The sequence below is a fragment of the Peromyscus maniculatus genome, chromosome 6 (genome assembly GCF_049852395.1).
Source record: "Peromyscus maniculatus bairdii isolate BWxNUB_F1_BW_parent chromosome 6, HU_Pman_BW_mat_3.1, whole genome shotgun sequence".
NCBI classification, from domain to species: domain Eukaryota; kingdom Metazoa; phylum Chordata; class Mammalia; order Rodentia; family Cricetidae; genus Peromyscus; species Peromyscus maniculatus.
Genome location: NC_134857.1, coordinates 118,773,318 through 118,792,533, shown reverse-complemented (window position 1 = coordinate 118,792,533; position 19,216 = coordinate 118,773,318). Strand labels below are relative to the sequence as shown.

Below are 19,216 nucleotides of genomic sequence, written 5' to 3'. Positions count from 1 at the left end.
TGTCAGACATGAATTTCCTCCTATCAGGTGGGCCTGAGGTCCAATTAGGTGGCTGTTGGTTACTCTCAGTATATTTAAGAGTCACTACTGTATCTTCTGGGATATACTTTCTTCTCAGTAGCCCATGTAATTTTTTCCAAAACTGACCACAGATTAAGACACAAAGTCAGTCTCAATATATTACCAAAAATTTGAAATAACACCCCGCATCCTATCTAATCGCCATGGATTAAAGTTGGATATCAGCAACAATGGGAATGGCATGAAGCTTACAAACTAATGGAAGCTAAACAACTCACCACTGAATGAAAACTGGGTCAAAACAGAAAAAAACAAAAAGAAGAGTCCCAATGCTGCATGCATTAAGACCAACAATAAGTGAATGGGATCCCATGAAACTAAAAACTTTCTGTACAGCAAAGGATTCTATTACTCAAATGAAGAGGCAGTCTATAGAAGAGGAAAAATTACCAGCTATACATTTGACAGAGAGTTAGAATGTAGAATATACAAAGAACTGAAAAAAAACAAACATCATGAAAACAAACAACCCAATAAAAACTGGGTCACAGAACTAAACAGAAAGCTCTCAAGAGAATGTTCAATATCCTTAACCATCATGAAAATACAAATGAAGCTGCTTTGAGGTTTCATCTTACCCCAGTCAGAACAGCTATGATCTAAAAACAAATGACAACAAAAGCTGGCATGAATGCAGAGAAAGGGAACACAATTATTCGTTAGTAGTGGGGGTTCAAACTGATGCAGGCACTATGAAAATCAAGCTCCTCAAAAATCTAGAAACAAACACACCACATGATCCAGCTATACCACCCTTGGGCATATAGCCTACGAAAGAGATATTGACCATCCATGTTCATTGCTACTTTATTTACAATAGCCAGGAGATGGCAACAGCCTAAATGTCTATCAACAGATGAATGGGCAATCAAAATGTGGCACATTCACACAATGAAATATTATTCAACCGTTAAGAAAAATGAAATTATGATATTTCCAGGAAAACATCTTTCTAAGTGAGATAACCCAGACTTAGGAGAACAAATGTCAAATGTTTTCTTTCATTTGTGAATGTTAGTTTTAAATATTTAGATTTCTGTGTTTCATTTACAATTTCCACAGAGGTCAGTAAACTAGTAACTCCTGTGGAGTGGGCACAATAAAGGAAGGAAAAATAGAGCAAGGACTAAAGTGAAATAATGGAACAGGAAGCATTAAATGAGGTGGGGGGTAGAGGTTCAGGGTAAATGAGGAAATATGAGAAGTGATAACTAACACTAAAAACCTAGAAAAGTTATATGAAAAACTACTACAGTAGATGCCTCCTACAATAAAAACACATACAAATATTTAAAAATTTAAATGGAATTACCTATGACAGTCAACTAGACCCTCCCAACTAACAAATAAAAAGCCCAATGTCAGGAATGGGTTACTTCTATTGGAGCTGTGCCAGTAAGTGGCCATAGACTTCAAATATTACAGGTTACTGATATTTCTTTTGGTTATCCTCCAGAACTTGACAGTAATAGTTATTGATGAAGACACCATATACTTGTACTATAAAACATGGCAAATCATACAGATATTGACCTAGAAGCTTCATCACTACTGGCTAACTTTCATAGTGATGGAAGGTATTATGCATGCTTCTGGAGGATAAAAGTGATGATGAGTCCTACCCATCTGTGAACCCTGCAAGCTACAGTAATGCCCTGCCTAGCAAGATATACTCATTGGTGCAAGAGTGGCACAAATGTCTTGGGTGTGTCTAAACACTTTTTGTTTGGACTTAAGGCCCACTTGACACGGTGAAACCCATAGTTGGTATAGTTATTGGGGCTAAGAAGTAAACATGTTAAAGCCTAGGGGATAACCTACTATGACTGCTCTGCTAAATAGACATTTTACTAAACTGACTCATAATGACTTCTTGTTATACCCATCAACAGATCAAATGTACTGTATTAAAGAACACTATTACACACTGAATATACCTCCTTACTTATAACCATAGAATTGTGTAGTTGTGATAGATTATATATCCAAACTAAGTACTCTCTGGGATTTTACTTGAAAAGTTTGTGACCTTTAACTATTCAACCATTTTTCTTTTTCATATATAAGGAACTATTTCTTCTTTTTCTTCTTCTTTTCATGTGTGTGTGTGTAATGTGCATACATGTGTATATGAATATTCACATATGTGTGGGCACATGTGTATATACAGGTGCACATGAATATGGAGGCCAAAAGTGATACCAGGAATCCTCTTCAGTTGTTTTTCACCTTGTTCTTTGAGGCAAGGTGTATCAGACCATGCCCACCCAACATTCACACGGGTTCTGGGATAAGAACTCTGGTCCTCTTTCTTGTGCAGCAAGCACTTTAATCAATGAGCCATCTCTCCAGATCTCTTTGGCTCTTTAGAATACCCATGTGCTATGAGATGTCATTCTGTATACTGTAAATATGTATTGCTCTAATTGGTTGATAAATAAAACACTGATTGGCCAGTAGCCAGGCAGAAAATATAGGCGGGCCAAACAGATGAAAAGAATTCTGGGAAGAGAAGGGCTGAGTAAGGAGTCACCAGTCAGACACAGAGGAAACAAGATGACAAGGCGGAACTGAGCAAAGGTACCAAGCCATGTGTTTAAACATAAATAAGAACTATGGGTTAAATTAAGTGTAAGAGCTAGTCAGTAATAAGCATGAGCTAATGACCATACAGTTTGTAATTAATATAAGCCTCTGTGTGTTTATTTAGATCTGAACTGCTGTGGGCCCAGGTGGGACTGAAGTAAACTTACAACTACACCCAAGTCTACAGAAGATAGAGTGGAAAGATTACAGAGCCAAAGGCTGGAAAGGATCAGGGCCAAACAGTGTCCTCAAGACATGACAGCACACCCATGAACTCACAGCAACCATGGTTGCCTGCAGTAGACATGTGCAGGATCAAGCCAGTCAATGGTCTAAAATGGAGGGGAGAAGGGCTTACAAACTCCTAGCCTGACTGAGAGCTATTTTTATAATAAATAGCTATAATTGATGGTTCCCTAGGGAAGAAGAATTAGTTGTCTTTAAGGGTGTGGCCCCTGGTAGGTTAACTACACTCTAGTGAATGACTGACTTCACAAGGGTGAGTATAGGGGCAACATAAATCTGACTCAGTGCTTTAATGTTTTTAGAGAAAGAGGGAACACAAAGTTAGGAAGGACTGGAGTTGAGGTGGTGGGAATCAATCTAGGAGGAGTTAGAAGAAGTGGGAGCAAATGTGATCAAAATACACTATATGAAATTTTCAACAAATTAATAAAAACATTATATTAAAATAGAATATCTAAATCTTCTGCCAACCACTCCCTTGACACAGTGAAATTCTAGTATTACCATCGATTATGTTCCAGAGTTTTCCATGGGCAGCATGTAATAGTGATATAAAATAGGACGTTTATGAGATACTATTTTGCCATATCTAGTATAATTAGCATAATTATTATAAATGAAAAAGAATGTTTAAGAAGAAATCAAATTTGTAGATAAAAAAGGACTGTTATATTAAAACACTGTCTTCCTAAATGTAAACTAAAAGTTAAGACATGAAAATCTTTACACAAAATGCTATTTTATTAAAAATACATGCTCCTAACCAATATAAAATGACATTAAAACATGAGGAAATCATGCTTTTATAAAGTAATTATCACTCAAGTCCTTACCATGTTCTAGGCAGTATGGTAAGTACTAAGAGCATAATGTTGAACAATGCATGGTCCCAAACTCAGGAAATATGATCAAGAGAAAAGACAAAAAAATGTTAATATTCAAAATCCATTCCATTGCTATTGGTTACAATTCTTCATGCTGTTATTTTACCTATTTCACAATTTTTTTTAAATCACTTTAGGCCATAGTGATTTCAACAGCATAGTAAGCAATGTAATAATAATACAGACAATCTTATTTTAACTTGAAAATCATCTAATATAAAATTTTCTCATTTAAGAAAATGTAGTATTATAAAAGAAGTTGTTTTTTAATGTAATAGCATTTTTTCTAAAAATCTTGAGGACTGAGGTTGAGATGAAATGAGAGAGTATTTGCCTAACATGACAAGGCCTTGGATTCTGTCTTCAATATACTCAGAAAATGCAAAATAAAATAATTTTCTGACTTAATTTATATTTTAGTAAATAATTTTCTGACCTTAACATTTATTTTAGTAAATAATTTTCTGATGTTAATATGTATTTTGATGATAAAGGATTATGTATATGTATAAGTAAGTTCCACTGATAAATAAAACATTAAGAGAAGCCGAAAGCTTTTTAACCTTCTTTGAGTACTATATTGTTATGTTATTATATTGTTAAACTATATTATAAAATTACTTGATATATCCATTAGATCTTATTAAGCAAAGTTAATACTTTTATCAATTTTTTAAATTATAATTGTTATTTTATTAAAACAAATGCATAATTATTGTGATTATATTTTTTTCTAATATTATATTGTATCTTATTTTAGGCAAATGTTTCATAGTTAATGTCTAAGCAAATAACAAGAAAACCTTGAGGGAAAAAAATTTTACAGAAGGGGCTGGAGAGATGGCTCAGTGGTTAAGAGCACTGGCTGCTCTTCCAAAGAACCCATGTTCAATTCCCAGTACCCACATGGCAGCTCACAACTGTCTATAACTCCAAGATCTGACACCTTCACACAGACATACATGCAGGCAAAACACTAGTGTACATGAAATAAATAATAAAAATTCTTACAGAAATAGTTACTGATTTTTTCCAATATCCTTACTTTGAATGTACTGCTTTTTAAATTTTCACATTACAGTCTTTACCTATTAAGTTAAAACATACTATACAGTACAAATAAGAATTTTATTTGTCTATAATTTTCAAATAAAAAACTTAAATATACATCTAAAAACGGAGTATACATCTAAAAGAGTTTTATGTGCATATAAACACAATTCAGAACAAAAAAGAAGAGAATCTTGCATGGAGTGTACTATGGCCCTTCTACAGCACTCAGTGAGTGACACGTATCAAGTACTGTAAACCTGAAAGAACATTAACCTGATAACAATGACTCAGTGATATTAAAATATGGAAAATAGATGAAATATTCCTTCAACTCACCTTTTTTTCCTCCTGCAATACTATTTCTTCATAAAGCCGTGGGACAAATGTACAATAATTTTGCTGTTGATCTTTCTTGATGTTAACATTTTCACAAGGTAATGTCCTTTTCCTTTGGAAAATTCAGATAGAATTTATGAGTTTTCCATTTTAAATTTCCATACACAAATTTTAAAGAAGCAAATATAATTTTTTACAGCAACAGGTTCTGCTTTAGATGACTTTGATAAGATCAATAGATTGGGCCAATAATTTAAATTCTAATGAAAATGCATTTCCATTTGGTTGCTTTTATTTTTTTTTTTCAATCTGGAGCACTGGGGCTACAAGGATGGTTCAGAGGATAAAGGCCCTTCCTGTCAAGCCTGATAACCTGAATTAATCCCTGCAGCCCACATGGTAGAGGAATAGGATCCCTGCAAGCTGTCCGCTGACCTCAGCATGGGTATGAGTATACATGCACATACATACAAACACACATGAAAAGGAAGGAAATTAAAATTCAGAGCACTGTTATAAAATTGTTCTAATAATTATTTCATAAGGAAAATGGGATATGAGGATGGCAGCATGAACTGACATCATCAAAGGTAACCAAAACAGTCTTCTGATATTCTACTTACCATAAAAAAGTCTTTGAAATCCAAAATCACTTGGTATTTTAATTTCTGATTAAAATAAGAAAAATAGTCTTCTCTATTTATCATAAAGCAGTAAGCAGAAGAACATAAAGTTCTTTGAGAAGAAAGAGTGACTTTATTTTCACTGGGATTAGACAATTTAAAGAAAAAATAAAGCAATAATTAATAGTCCCAAATCCTGAAGTCAGACAGCCCGACAGGAATCCCACCTACCAGCTCTATGATCTAAAACAAGCCATCTTTCTCTTAGCCTCAGATTCCTCATCTATAATTAGATATATTAATAACTAATTCTTTATAACACAATGAAAAGAGCAGAAAACATCTGTGAAGTATTTAGTGCCTCACATGGCCCATTATAAACCCACAATAGCTTTGGGCATTAATCATTGTTAGAACTATATTTAAATGAACCATACCTGCCATATTTCCTATTTATTGAACAAAACTTCAAAGATATTCAATATTCAACTTTTTAAAAAACTATACTAACTACATAAAATTAAACTAAAATAGGTAACAGAAAAACAAAACTTTAAGTTATGTAATAATTACCACTAATTCTAGTATTCGGTGCTAGGATTTCAATGCGCATTTACCGTTCTGGCTCACATATCCACTAATTTTATTTGTACACAATTTAAAAAAATAAGCTTATCTTTCATAGCTTCAAACTCAGTTTGAGGCCATGAAATAGATGTACATTTGTTATATTAAATTGTTATGTATTACTCATGTCCATTTCTTTCCCATAGAGGATTATAAATGCATTTCTCCATTCAAAGTGGCCAATCATCCCTTTGTTATGTGTAAAATCTCTCATAAGAATTCTAACTCAATAATGTCTAACATAGAAGGAAAATATTTACGAGAAAATGTCTACTGCAGAATGAATCAAGACAACTCCAAATAAAATCTATAGTGACGCAGGCAATGAAGCTGAAAAGCAGAAAACGAGAATAGTGCAGACCTGAAGCAGTCAGGAAGACAATGTAGGATTGTATCCTGCAGTTCAACATGGAAAAAAATACAGTAGAAAGAGGTAAAATGGGGAAATTAAAAAAAAAAAAAAAAAAGATTTTTAAAAATAGCATAAAAGTAGATGAATAGTAAAAAATGAATCAATATTAGAAGAAATAAAATGAACTGGATGAATAAACTACCAAGCAAGAACCAATAGTGGGAGGAGAGAGCAGGCACGGGAAAGTTCTTCTCTGGTGTACATGGAGAGAGGGAGGCTCACACATACACAATGGTTAAGAAGAATAACAACAGCTAAAGCTAACCTTACAGAGCAGTAGCAGATGGACCTGCAGCTCTCCCCAGGTCAGTTCAAGCATCCCTGCTGTGCTATGGCCTGACCACAGCCCTGGTTTATGTTCCACGTTCTTTGTCCTGTGTGCTCTTTTACTAAATCAAAGGACGTGAGACTTCCCAGCACCCCTGAAAGGTTTTGAAAGTCAGGTCTTTTCTCTGTTCGCGGGGTTTCTCAGAAGGCTTCTCTGGTTACCTATGCTATCCTATCCACGGCAGCTTTCTCTTTTACTCATACTTTAAGCTACCCCTTTTAATGAAGCTCTTCCAGTTTCTAGAGAGAAGCATCTCTTTGTCTTGAGGCCCAGTTGACAATGGTTTTAACATAATTACTATTTCCTTCTAAATGCTTTCTCATCTCAAGGCCTTATAATGGTCCATGGCCCTTTCTCCTAATAAAGCCAATTCCTGATGGTAATTATCTGTCAACTCCTTTTCAAACCAACCACTTATTCTTATATCTAAGAATGTCATGGTCATTGAATCTCACTAACTCAGAATGTCTTCTCAAACATTTATCTAGTCAAAAAAAAATGGAGACAAGCCAAAGGATGCGGAATTCTGATCTACCTTCTTTATACGCTAGGACCTTTTGTCTATTTTAAATGAAGCATAGTCCATCTTAATGACTAGGTGCATGGGATGTGTACTCAAACAGGTCTCAGTTAAAGTCTAATTCTGGTATTTCAACAGTCCCATAAGTTTAAGCATGTTATCTTCTCTGATGCTTGAATTTTTCACTACTAAATAGGTAAATAATAATAACTCCAAAGAGACTAGTGAAGACTAAATGAAGTAATGTATATAAACCAAGAGATAAAATCTGGCTCATGAGAAGGCAATAGTTTCTTAAGGATTATTCAAAATACAATTCTCTTTGGAGTTTTTCATACTAATTTTCCTTTCTTAACAGGATAGCCTACTCCAGACTAAGTGCAATACTTTATAGTCAGCAGCTATATTAATGATGCTTAAGAAGTTTTTTCCACTCTTGCTCTCTCTCTAAGTTTTCACTATGTAATCCTGAGGACCTGAGAATCATTACGGAGTCCAGGCTGGTCTTGAACTTGCAGCAATCCTTCCTCTGCCTCCCAGGTGCAGGAATCACAGGTGTGTACCACCCTGCCAGACTGCTATTAGTTTTTACTTACTCGATGATATCATATTGTCCAGGACCAGGACCTGAATATTTGAGCAATTCTTGTCTTCCTGTAGCATTGCCAAAACTGGTACCTCTGTATTTCAAAGCAGATTTAGGATAATCCTAAAATAAAGAGCAAATAAGAAAAAGAGCATGAGACAAATTAAAAAACATTGTTAAAATCGACTGAGGTCTAATTACACAGCAAGGATATCCTTAGTCAAAGAAGTTCCACCAGTCAAATCGGAACTCTTTAAGCTGGATTCTGCCCATCTGTGTCCTATGTCAACCAGGATTCTCCGAGAACTGCTTCTAACATTAGTCCACACTGACCCAATGTGAGCACTTTGCTCTTGGTACTACACTGGCAACTTAATGCCTCCAGAACAATGAAGTACCGTTCTACCTCTACAAAGAGGCTGAATGTATTACTTAGAAAAAGGGAAAAATTATTTAAAATATGTTAATTAAAGAGATTGAGAAAATACAAACAACACCAAGGGACCTCAGGCAATTAATTACATGATATTTTAAAATACATTCATGTAAAGTTTTATAAGAATAACAAGTGGGTAAAAAAATTAAACACTATCCTAGTTCATGATATTGCTAATATATGAGGATAGGATTATTCTTTTAATGCCAAAGAAATTATTTATGTCAGGAAAAAGCCAACCAACATTTTTCCTCTAACATTGATCAGAACAGATGTCAAACTTAAGTATGAACTACAAAAAGTTAAAGCACTGGTTTCATCAGCAACCAAAACAAGAAAATACAATGCAGTAGGACAGTGAATACCATTCCAAGGGATCTCTTCTCTTGTTGTGATACATTCCTCTCTAGGAACTATTTAAGAGGTGTGGAGAGATGGCTCAGTGGTTAGGTGCGGTTGCTGCTCTGGGATCTGGTTTCCATTCTAGTACCCACACAGCAGTTCACACCATCTGTAACTTCAGTTCCTGGGGATCCAAGGCTCTCTTATGGCCTCTGTGGGTACTCCACTCATTCAGTGTACATATAAGCAGGCAAAACACTCAATATATAAGTTCACAATAAATAAATTCTATAAGAAATAAATGATTTAAAAATTTTTAACAAAACTGTTTTAACTGAAGGTAGAAGATAAACTCTAGATTACTTATTGTTAATTCATCTGAAAGCTGTCTTTGTAAAATATGGTGGTCTTAAACATGGTATGTACCCACTCATAGTAGGTAGTAGATGTAAAGCAAAGGATAACCAGGCTACAATCCACAGCCCCAGAGAGGCTAGGTAATAAGGAAGATCCTAAAGCAGAAATAGATGAGATCTCCTGGGTAAACTGGGGGGAGGGGGCAGTAAAGGGCAGGGGATGGGAACATGAGGGATTGGGATGGTCCAGTTGGGGGAGAGGGCTGGAGAAGAAGAGCAACAAAAGAAATATCTTGATAGAGGGGGCCATTATAGGGTTAGAGAGAACCTGGTGCCAGGGAAACTCACAGGATTCCACAAGGATGACTCAGCTAAGACTCCTAGCAATAGTGGAGAGGATGCCTGAACCAGCCTTCTCCTTAATCAGATTGGTGCTATACTAATTATCATCACAGAATCTTCATCCAGCAACTGATGGTCTGATGCAGAGATCCATAGCCAAGCACTGGGCCTAGCTCTGGGAGTCCAGTTGAAGAGAGAAGGGAGGGATTATATAAGCAAGGGTAGTCAAGATCAGGATGGGGAAACCCACAGAGACAGCTGACCTGAGCTCGTGGGAGCTCACAGATTCTAGACCTACAGCTAGGGAGCCTTCATGGGACCAACGTAGGCCCTCTACATGTGGGTAACAGCAGTGAAGCTTGGCCTGTTTGTGGGGCCCCTAGCAGTGGGACCAGGATCTGTCTCTGGTGCACGAGCTGGCTTTTTGGAGCCTATTCCCTATGGTGGGATGCCTAGCTCAGCCTTGATGCAGTGGTGGGGAAGAGCTTAGTCCTTCCTCAACTTCATATGCCATACACTGTTGACTCCCATGGGAGACCTTACCCTTTCTGAGGAGTGGATGGAGGAGGTGGAAAGGAGGTGGAAGGAGGGGAGGGGGGGGGGGAGAAGAGGGAAGGGAAACTGTGGTTAGTATGCAAAATAAATTTTAAAATTTTAATTAAAAAATATGGGGGTCTTGTTTTATGTGTTTGTTGTTATGCCTGCATGCATATCTGTGTACCACATGCATGCAGTTCCTGAGGAGCCAGAAGAGACACTGGATCTCCTGGAGCTGGAACTAGAGTTAAATATGACTGTGACTTGCCATGTGAGTGCTGGGAATTGAACCTGGGTCTCCTGAAAGAACAACCAGTGCTCTTAACCACTGAGCATCTCTCCAGACCATAAAGCAGTTTAAATAAGCTTGAATACTAAACCCATTACTATATATTGAATAAAATCCCTATAACATATAGTTTAACTACATAAAACAGTGTGTCAAGTGTTCTAGGTGACTTACTATTTAAACACATTGTAACAAACTATCAATTATCATTACAAACAATGTCAATGCAACAGATAGAAATGTTAGCACCACAAAGCACAATTTCCGTGCACCTCACCAGACTTCAAGGGTTGTATAAAATAGACACACGTCACACACTTTAAAGGATTTCTGGAACATGCACCCCAACAGGAAAGGCCCCACTGTATGTGAAAAGATCTGCAGCTGAACGCTGTTAACATTGCAGGAAGGCAAAGGCTGGAGATGATGGTGGACTCTTTGGTAATGAATAGGCAGCGATTCCTAGTGAGAGAGGCAACATTCAAAAGCTCTGGGAGGCTGTGACAAGCTGTAAAAAGAAGCCCCTGCATCTGGACAGGAGAGCGAGCTGAGTGTGGAAAAACGGAGTCACCAGCTGTTGTGTGGCAGTTTCCTCTGAGATTAAAACCTTTCATCTTAGAGGGAAAACTTGTTAAGAGACAGGATGTTAAAGGAGAGAGGAAACAGCAGGGTGCGCTAAGGAGGAAGCTTGTAAAGACACAGGGTGTGAAAAGGCACAAAACCAACAGGATGTTCTAACATTCTGTTCTGCAGGGAAGCTCATTAAGCTCTCGAAGTAAACAACTCAATAGCCTTGGGAAGTCACTGAAACTGAACACTCACTAGGTCCCTCCTTTCCCAAGTGAATATATGCAGTAAGGAGTGCTGAGCGACTCATCTGTGCTCCCTAGAACAGACACAGATGAAACAACCCACCTAGAAGAAACAGAGACTAGTCGAGCTGACTGCAGGAGGGCAGAGACAGCGGAACTGCCTGAGTTTAAGTCAACTAAGCTGCCTGACACTCTCCAGCCTCTTAACCTGCCTGCAGGCTGGCAGGCAGCGCACTCCGGGGTCATGAGCTGTCCCCATGCCGGGGCGGGCCTTGGGTGATGCAGCTGTCTGTGCACCATTTTTCCTTTTGTAGGTGAGCCCTCACCATACACATGTGAGTAACCTCAGGAAAACTCATTGGTTCACCACATTAGACTTTAGTAGGATCCCTACTTTGGCCTGTCCTGGATCCCTGTCTGGGGTGGGTAGATGTCTGTTTACATCACCCCAGGAATAGTGTCACATAACACCAGCTACATTCAGGCAGGATTCAGACATGTTTGGGGATGTCTCCCATCTAAACAGGCAAACCACTTGGAAGGTGACTATGAAAACTAACTCTGGGAATCAACTAATCATGATGACCCAGCTAATAAGGAAATCTTAAAATCAGAGCAATAGCCATGCCAAATGAGAGAACCTGGTGGACAAACCAGGGCCATGACAGACTCCCCTAGCAGCCCTGACATGGACCAGGCCTTAGTTTCGGTTAACTAGTAGGGGCTGGAGCTGAGAAAGCAGTTTTCAAGAAAACCACAACTTAGGGGCAACCAATCAACAGGTGCCCCCCAGCCTCCTGCAGGCTCAGCAGGCCCCAGAAGCCCCTTCTGCTGGCTCAGTAGATGTCTTCCAGACTTCTGCTAGCTAAAGATAGCTTTCCCTACCCTCTTGTCAACAAGCCCCTAGACACTAGACCCACCACCACCAATTGACCCCTAACCACTACAGCCTCCCACCAATCAGCTCCCAGACTAATCTTTCCTCCACCAATCAGCACCAGATTAATCCCTCCTCCCTGGAATTCCCCTAACTCTGCTTAAAAGGAACTTGTGACCTTCTTTGGGGGTCTCTTTGCCACCCCAACAAGCTAGAAATAAACACTCTTGCTAACCTGTATATGCGACTGTTGGCCTTTCTTGGGGGCTTCTCTCGGACGCTAACATCAAGTACTGAGTATTCTCTGATGCCTGAATTTGCATTCTCCAGTGGATTAATGCCTATATCTCACAGCAGGAAAAAATTAAATAACTTGTTTTATTATCAAGGTGGAACTGACCTTAAACGCTACCTCCTTGAGGAACTAGCTCTCATAGTATCAGAGTATGCTATGCTAGCTGCTGATGGAAAAAGTGCTACCCAGCCCTAAAGCCTAAGACAAACCGCAGCAATAGCCAGCCCAGTAAGATATCTCTAATGGAGCAACAGTGGCACTTTTATCCTGGGGATAGCTGAAGGGTTAAGCGGCAGCACTCGTGGCTGGCCACAGCTATCGCAACGGGTAAGCAGCACTAGTGGCTGGCGCTAGATGCTGCAGTGGCAGAAGAATCACCAACCATGGTTACCTTTTTAGAGCTTTATTAGGAGGAAGGAGAGAGAGACAGAGAGACAGAGACAGAGAGACAGCACGGCAGGAAGTACAGAGAAAATATGGAAAGAGGGAGAGCAGGAGGGCACGCCCGCTTTTTAGGCTGGGGCATAGCAGGCTGATGACATCATAAGGACAGAATCCTTACAATAAGCAACATCCATCTAATTGGCCTTAAAGGCCAGTCAATAGGAGGGAATTAACTCATGCCTGGTACTGTAAATCGAGTCCACTACCCATGGCTGGAAAAGTCATAGACCCTAGGGGAGCACTTACTACCTTCATTTTCCTAAACCAATATAATGGCTAACTATATCACAAATGCTTTCCATTATATCCACAAGAAAGTCTAGCGCTTATCCATTATCAACACTTCTTTGTGCAGCAAATAGGGGATAAATAGAGCAAACAGAGAGAGATTCTCAACTAGTCAAGAGCAGAAAATAAGTGGTTGTGGGGTGTCTAGCCCCACTGGTACATTTAAAACACAACCCCTGTATCTAAGACTCAAGGAAAACAGGGCAGAAAGATGGTAAAATCAGAAACAAGAATGCCTACTAATAAATAGTACCTTCTAGGTGTGATAAGGAATCTACACTCACAAAATCTGAACAATATAGTTAACAGGACGCTCATAACGACAACACAAGCTGGCATGCCAATGTGAACAGGTAACATGTCACAAGGTCCCAACCCCAAGTTGTCAAATCTAAATACATTTACACATGAGTAACACTAAATGGATTCAGTTGTGTGTGTGTGTGTGTGTGTGTGTGTGTGTGTGTGTGTGTGTGTGTAAGTAACAAAGGAAAAGTCATCAATTTGAGAGGGAATTGGTGGAACAGATAGGGGAAAAGTTAGAAGAGGGAGAGAGAGAAGGATGGAAATTATGTAAAAACAATACTAGTTTATTAAATACTCAAAAACATTAGAATTTTAAAAAAAAAAATTTTCAAGCAGTGACAAAAAAAAAATTGTCAAACGTGGTAAGGCACACCTTTAATCCCAGGACGCAGAAAGTAGAAGTACTCAAATTTTTGTAGGTTAAATGCCAACCAGGACAACATACTGAGAGCCTGTCTTAAAATAAAAAAGCATTGATAAAAATTAGTGTTATTTTGGTTCTTCTAATAGAGCATAATACCAAAAATATATAAAATGGGTATTGTCATAGCCATGATAGATCACACTGGTTGTAATGGTCAGCAGAAAGCACCATTTGGCAAAGACCACAGGGCCTGGTGGAGCAGAAGCTGTTTTCAGTGCAAACAGGCTTACAGCAGAAGCACAGAAGAGAGTTCCCAAAGACTTCAGGAAACACCCGGGAAAGGAAGGAAACTCTACAGAAGGCTAGAGGTCCTCTACCAAGATAAAAAAGATGAAACACTGATGTCTGAAGGATACATATTATTAGTCTTTTTCTGTTCCTGCCATTTGATGAAGCCTAGGAAATATATATATAAGATTCATCCTTATTACTTCTGGAATGTTTTTAGTACGGTATGTGTTTCAGTGTGCTTGTATGACTGAGCTGCAGATACCTTCATATGAATTATAACACAAAGGGAGAGAGTCCTCTTCTCTTCACTATGGGCATTCAGCCTTAACACCATAAGTGATGGGTGAATCAGTCCCATAAAGCATTACATCAAAGAAAGATATATTGCTATTATTGTCATTACAAGTAGGGGTTTCAACTGATATATGATGATGAATCTCAGCCTCTTATCAGATCCTTGAAAGAAAAGTCTATGAATAAAAAGTGAAAGAGCTGTCTACCAAACTCTGTAATACTGTGTGTGTGTGTGTGTGTGTGTGTGTGTGTGTGTGTGTGTGTGTGTGTGTGTGTGTGTTTCCATGCTATGGGACTCTTAAGGATAACAAAGACAAAAATCAGAAAGCCTAATACAAAAGGAAATAAGAAAAGGTATCTTAAGGCCGTAAAACAAAACAAGGTTACATGAATTACTTTCCAAGTTCTTCAAAATGGCTTACTGGTAGCTGTATTCTCAAAAACTAATGTCTATACTTTAAACTGAAAATTGAAGCTTTTATTTGAAAGTACATTAATTCTAACCCATGGCAAACTCCATATGTGTGAGGATAACTTTCACCTTTCACCTGGAGGAAGTGTTTGATGGTGTCTTCTTGGCATCATCCCTTTGAGGTTATTAAAATAAGGGTCACTTAAACACAAGCATCCAATATTTATTATGACAGTTATTCCGATAGCTAACATGACTCTTAAGAAACCTAGATGTAGATATGCTGGACACAGGATGGTCTGCATCCAAGGCAAGATGGAAACCAAAGTTCAAATTACAGGGTAAGTTCTAATGGTGGGAAAACCATCATTTCCCACTTACGTTGCATTTTGTTTTTAATTAAAAATGAGGCAGAACTTCATAATTGTGTAGACATGTACTAGTAATAATCCAAACTTATGGCCATGTTGAATATCTTGGATATTTGTATTACACACAGCAATGTATCTAATATATTTACTCTAGCCTATCAATTTGTAAAAAAGAGAAATTAGGCCAGGCAGAGGTGGCACACACCTTTAATCCCAGCACTCGGGAGGCAGAGCCAGGCAGATCTCTGTGAGCTCGAGGCCAGCCTGGTCTACAGAGCGAGATCCAGGAAAGGCGCAAAGCTACACAGAGAAACCCTGTCTTGAAAAAAAAAAAAAAAAAGAAAAGAAAAAGAAAAATTAAAGCTTTTATATCACATTTTTTAATCTTACAAAGATCATAAGTCAGGTGAAGTAGCACATGCCTTTCATCCCAGCACTTTATATGCAAAGGTAGGCAGATCTGTGTGAATCTGAAGCTAGCCTGATCTACATAGCTAACTATCGGGCCAACCAGGGCTACACAATAAGACCCTGTCTCAAAAAGAAGAAAATCATGTTAACCACTACCCCAGATAGAGGTTAATCCCATGTTAAGAGATTGAGTCTAGGTCCTTAAATGTGCTACATAAGTGTTCTATCACTGAACTACACCCCTAACAAAGAATTATTTCAGTACAATTCAGGACCTTGAGTAGAATTATGTACATTATTCAAGTAAATTATCATTACTGAGATTTTATGGTTCAACCTCTGAACACTTCAAAATGAAATCCTTTATACATACATACATACATATACATGTGAATAAACACACAGGCACACACAAAATTTAAGACATAAGCAAAATAATTTTCCTGTATGAACAATAAAGGGCATTTTATTTAAGCCAGGTGAACTAACAACTAACAATGGAGCTCACTAATTTCCATAGTACTCCGTTAAACGTTCAATCTCAAATTTAACTTGAAAGGCTTAAAAAATAAAAAACAAAGGATAAATTGATGCAATTTAACTCTCAATCACATGAGCTTTTATGTTAAGAATTGTTGCCAATGCCAATTTCAAGGTCACTGTCACTGTGGGAAGTTATTAACAAATAAAATATGACTTAATTGAAGCAAACTCAGCATGCAGCTGTAACACTTTAAGTGAATGCTGTAATAAAATTTGAAAAAGAATTACTGACTGCCACTCTGACTGACAATTAAATGAATGAAGAGGGGACTGTGTGACTTTTACCCCTCATCTTTCCATCATTAAATATGGAAATAGACTTGTAAAGAATTAGAAGTCTCAAGGTGCATCAGCTTAAGCACTAATGGGATGCTCTGTGGCAGCTCAGAGGTCAGCATCATGATTTCAGTTCCAGCTTCCTTGTGGGAAAAAAAAAATCTAGAAATACATGTCTAGCTGTTATTTAGAAATTAGAGGAGGCTGTATTTTATCTTTCAAAATGTTATACTAAATAAATTATATATAGAAGTTCTCTGCAGATGAACTTAGCAGAAATATATCATTTGTTGGCTATAAAACAATTCTATATTTAAGCTTTACCATATGCCTTCAGTAGACATGATTTATTCATTAGACAAATCCATAATAGTTACCCATCTATTATATTATTTTGCTAATGTTTCATTGTGTTTCCATCTGGACACTAATATTAAAACAGTACTACTCACAAAAAGCAGGAAAAGAACTGCAAAGAATAATCAGAAATTTGGACAATGACTTGATTAAGCATTACTATATTATCATTTACACAACAGTGTCAGAATCTGTTTTCTACAAAAGCAGAAGAAACCAAGCTTTGCACCTAGTCTCAAACTCAAGATGTAAATTTCATAGACCATCACAATTCAATTGCAACTGAGCTTAATTGAATCTTCCTAAATATAGAGAAAGATGCCTCTAATTCATGTGTAAACCTTTGTTTTTGTTTTTTTTTTTTTTTTGGTTTTTCGAGACAGGGTTTCTCTGTGTAGCTTTGCGCCTTTCCTGGCACTCGCTTTGGAGACCAGGCTGGCCTCGAACTCACAGAGATCCGCCTGGCTCTGCCTCCCGAGTGCTGGGATTAAAGGCGTGCGCCACCACCGCCCGGCAACCTTTGTTTTTAAATGACTTGCTTAATTAAATATATTTGTACTTGTAGACCAGCAAATATTAGTGGGATTGACTCAATGATTACTAAAATAAATCATCACCTAAAATGGGCCTATTCATGATCTATTATGACATAATAATTTTCTTCTCTTTTCTATGAATAATATGACCAGAAATAAAACTTATATATCAATATATTGCTTATTCATGTGAAAAAAATGTTATGAATCTAGGAAAGCTTAGAGGCATTACTTTGTCTTGTTAAGATATGACAAATTATTATAGAACAAAGAAATAGTTTAACTAAAAAATATCATTTTAAAGTTAAAATTTTATTTAAAGATTTAAAAGTAATCAGGAAATAATTTAAGGCCAATGACCCATGACTACTATAAAAAGTAAGTACTAAGTGAAGTATACTATAAGTTTTCCCCAAGACATTTAAGATAAAACAACTAAGCACAATGAAGCTAAGAAATTTAGCAATGAGCAAATAGCTATCAAGCAATGGAGTCAATAAATTCAGGTATCCTAACTCTCTTATCTTGTCCTTCACTTTGTAGAGAATATCCTCCTAACAGATGAGGGGACTTCTACCAAGGCCATTCACATTTATAAATTGATCTCTGTGACTGACTAGACATAAATTAGCCAGTCATGTATGATACATGCCACTGGCTATACATAGAAAATGTCTCATTTTTAGGTTGTTGTTGACAAGCAATAAGATACTCAAGGCATGGAAACCAAACAAAGCATGGAGAGCTAGAGTGAGATCTCTTGAAACATGGATCCTCAGGATAAGAGTACTAAACATGTAATAGTCCTCCTCTCCATTTACCACAAATAACCTGGAGCTTTATAGTGTCCCACCCAGGTAAGTTTCCAACTTGTGAAAAGGAACTAAAGAAAAGTTTAGAGCAGTTCTGGTGGGACACACCTTTAGTCCCTGCACCTGGAAGGCAGAGGCAGGCAGATCTCTGAGTTTGAGGCTAGCCTGGTGTACAGAGCAAGTTTCAGGACAGCCAAGCTTAGGCAATGAAAGACAAAAGGCTGGTGAAGATGAAATTGAACTAGGGGGACATGTTCCAGTCACAGCAAGCAGCAGAACTTGGCAGCTTCAGTCACATCATTCTGGCTTTAGAATTAAGGATAGAAGAAATGGGTGATGGAAAGTTGCTGAAGCCAGGAATGTATCAGGGGTGTCCCTGAGTGGAGGCTAAGTAAAGAGGTCATTTTGTGATGCTATGAAGTTGAAGCCTGGGTTGACTTGGAGACCCCAAGACATTAGAGATGCTAGAGTCATGGGATAACTACTGAGGAAAACTGCTAACTGGGAGTGGAACCAATCCAAAAGAAAGAAGTGTGTTGCACTCAACAAAGCTGAAAGGAGTTGGAGATAGGAAGAACGTTTTGACATCAGACATGGAGATGTAGAGTTTGGAGTTTGCCCAGCTGGTTTTCTATCTTGTTTTGGTCCAATATTTCCTCTCTATGCTTCCTTCCCTATGTTTTGAAATGGTAATGTATACCCTGTGCCATTATACGTTGGAAGTATGTGATCTGCTTTTTTTTATTTTGGTTTTACAGGGGATCATAGTTAAAAGATTGCATGAATCTCAGAAAAGGCTCTGCACTTTGGAATTTAAACAATTGTTGTGATAGACTATAGGGACTTTTGAAGTTGGACTGAATACATTTTTGCATTAAGATATGGCTAAAAGTCTTTGAGGGCCAAAGAGTAGAATGTGGTAGCTTAAATGTATTTGGCTCCA

General features: G+C 37.7%; 1 protein-coding gene across 2 annotated transcripts in view; it reads right to left on the bottom strand.

Annotated features, from left to right (window-relative positions):
• Positions 1-19,216, bottom strand: part of Stpg2 (sperm tail PG-rich repeat containing 2) — a 467,029-nt gene that overhangs the window by 421,949 nt on the left and 25,864 nt on the right. For both annotated transcript variants that reach the window (XM_042280009.2, XM_076575061.1), the window contains exons 5-6: positions 8,293-8,405; positions 5,187-5,298 (exon numbers count right to left, since the gene is read on the bottom strand). In XM_042280009.2, coding sequence (XP_042135943.1) covers positions 5,187-5,298; positions 8,293-8,405 — 225 coding nt within the window. The remainder of the gene's footprint in view (positions 1-5,186; positions 5,299-8,292; positions 8,406-19,216) is intronic.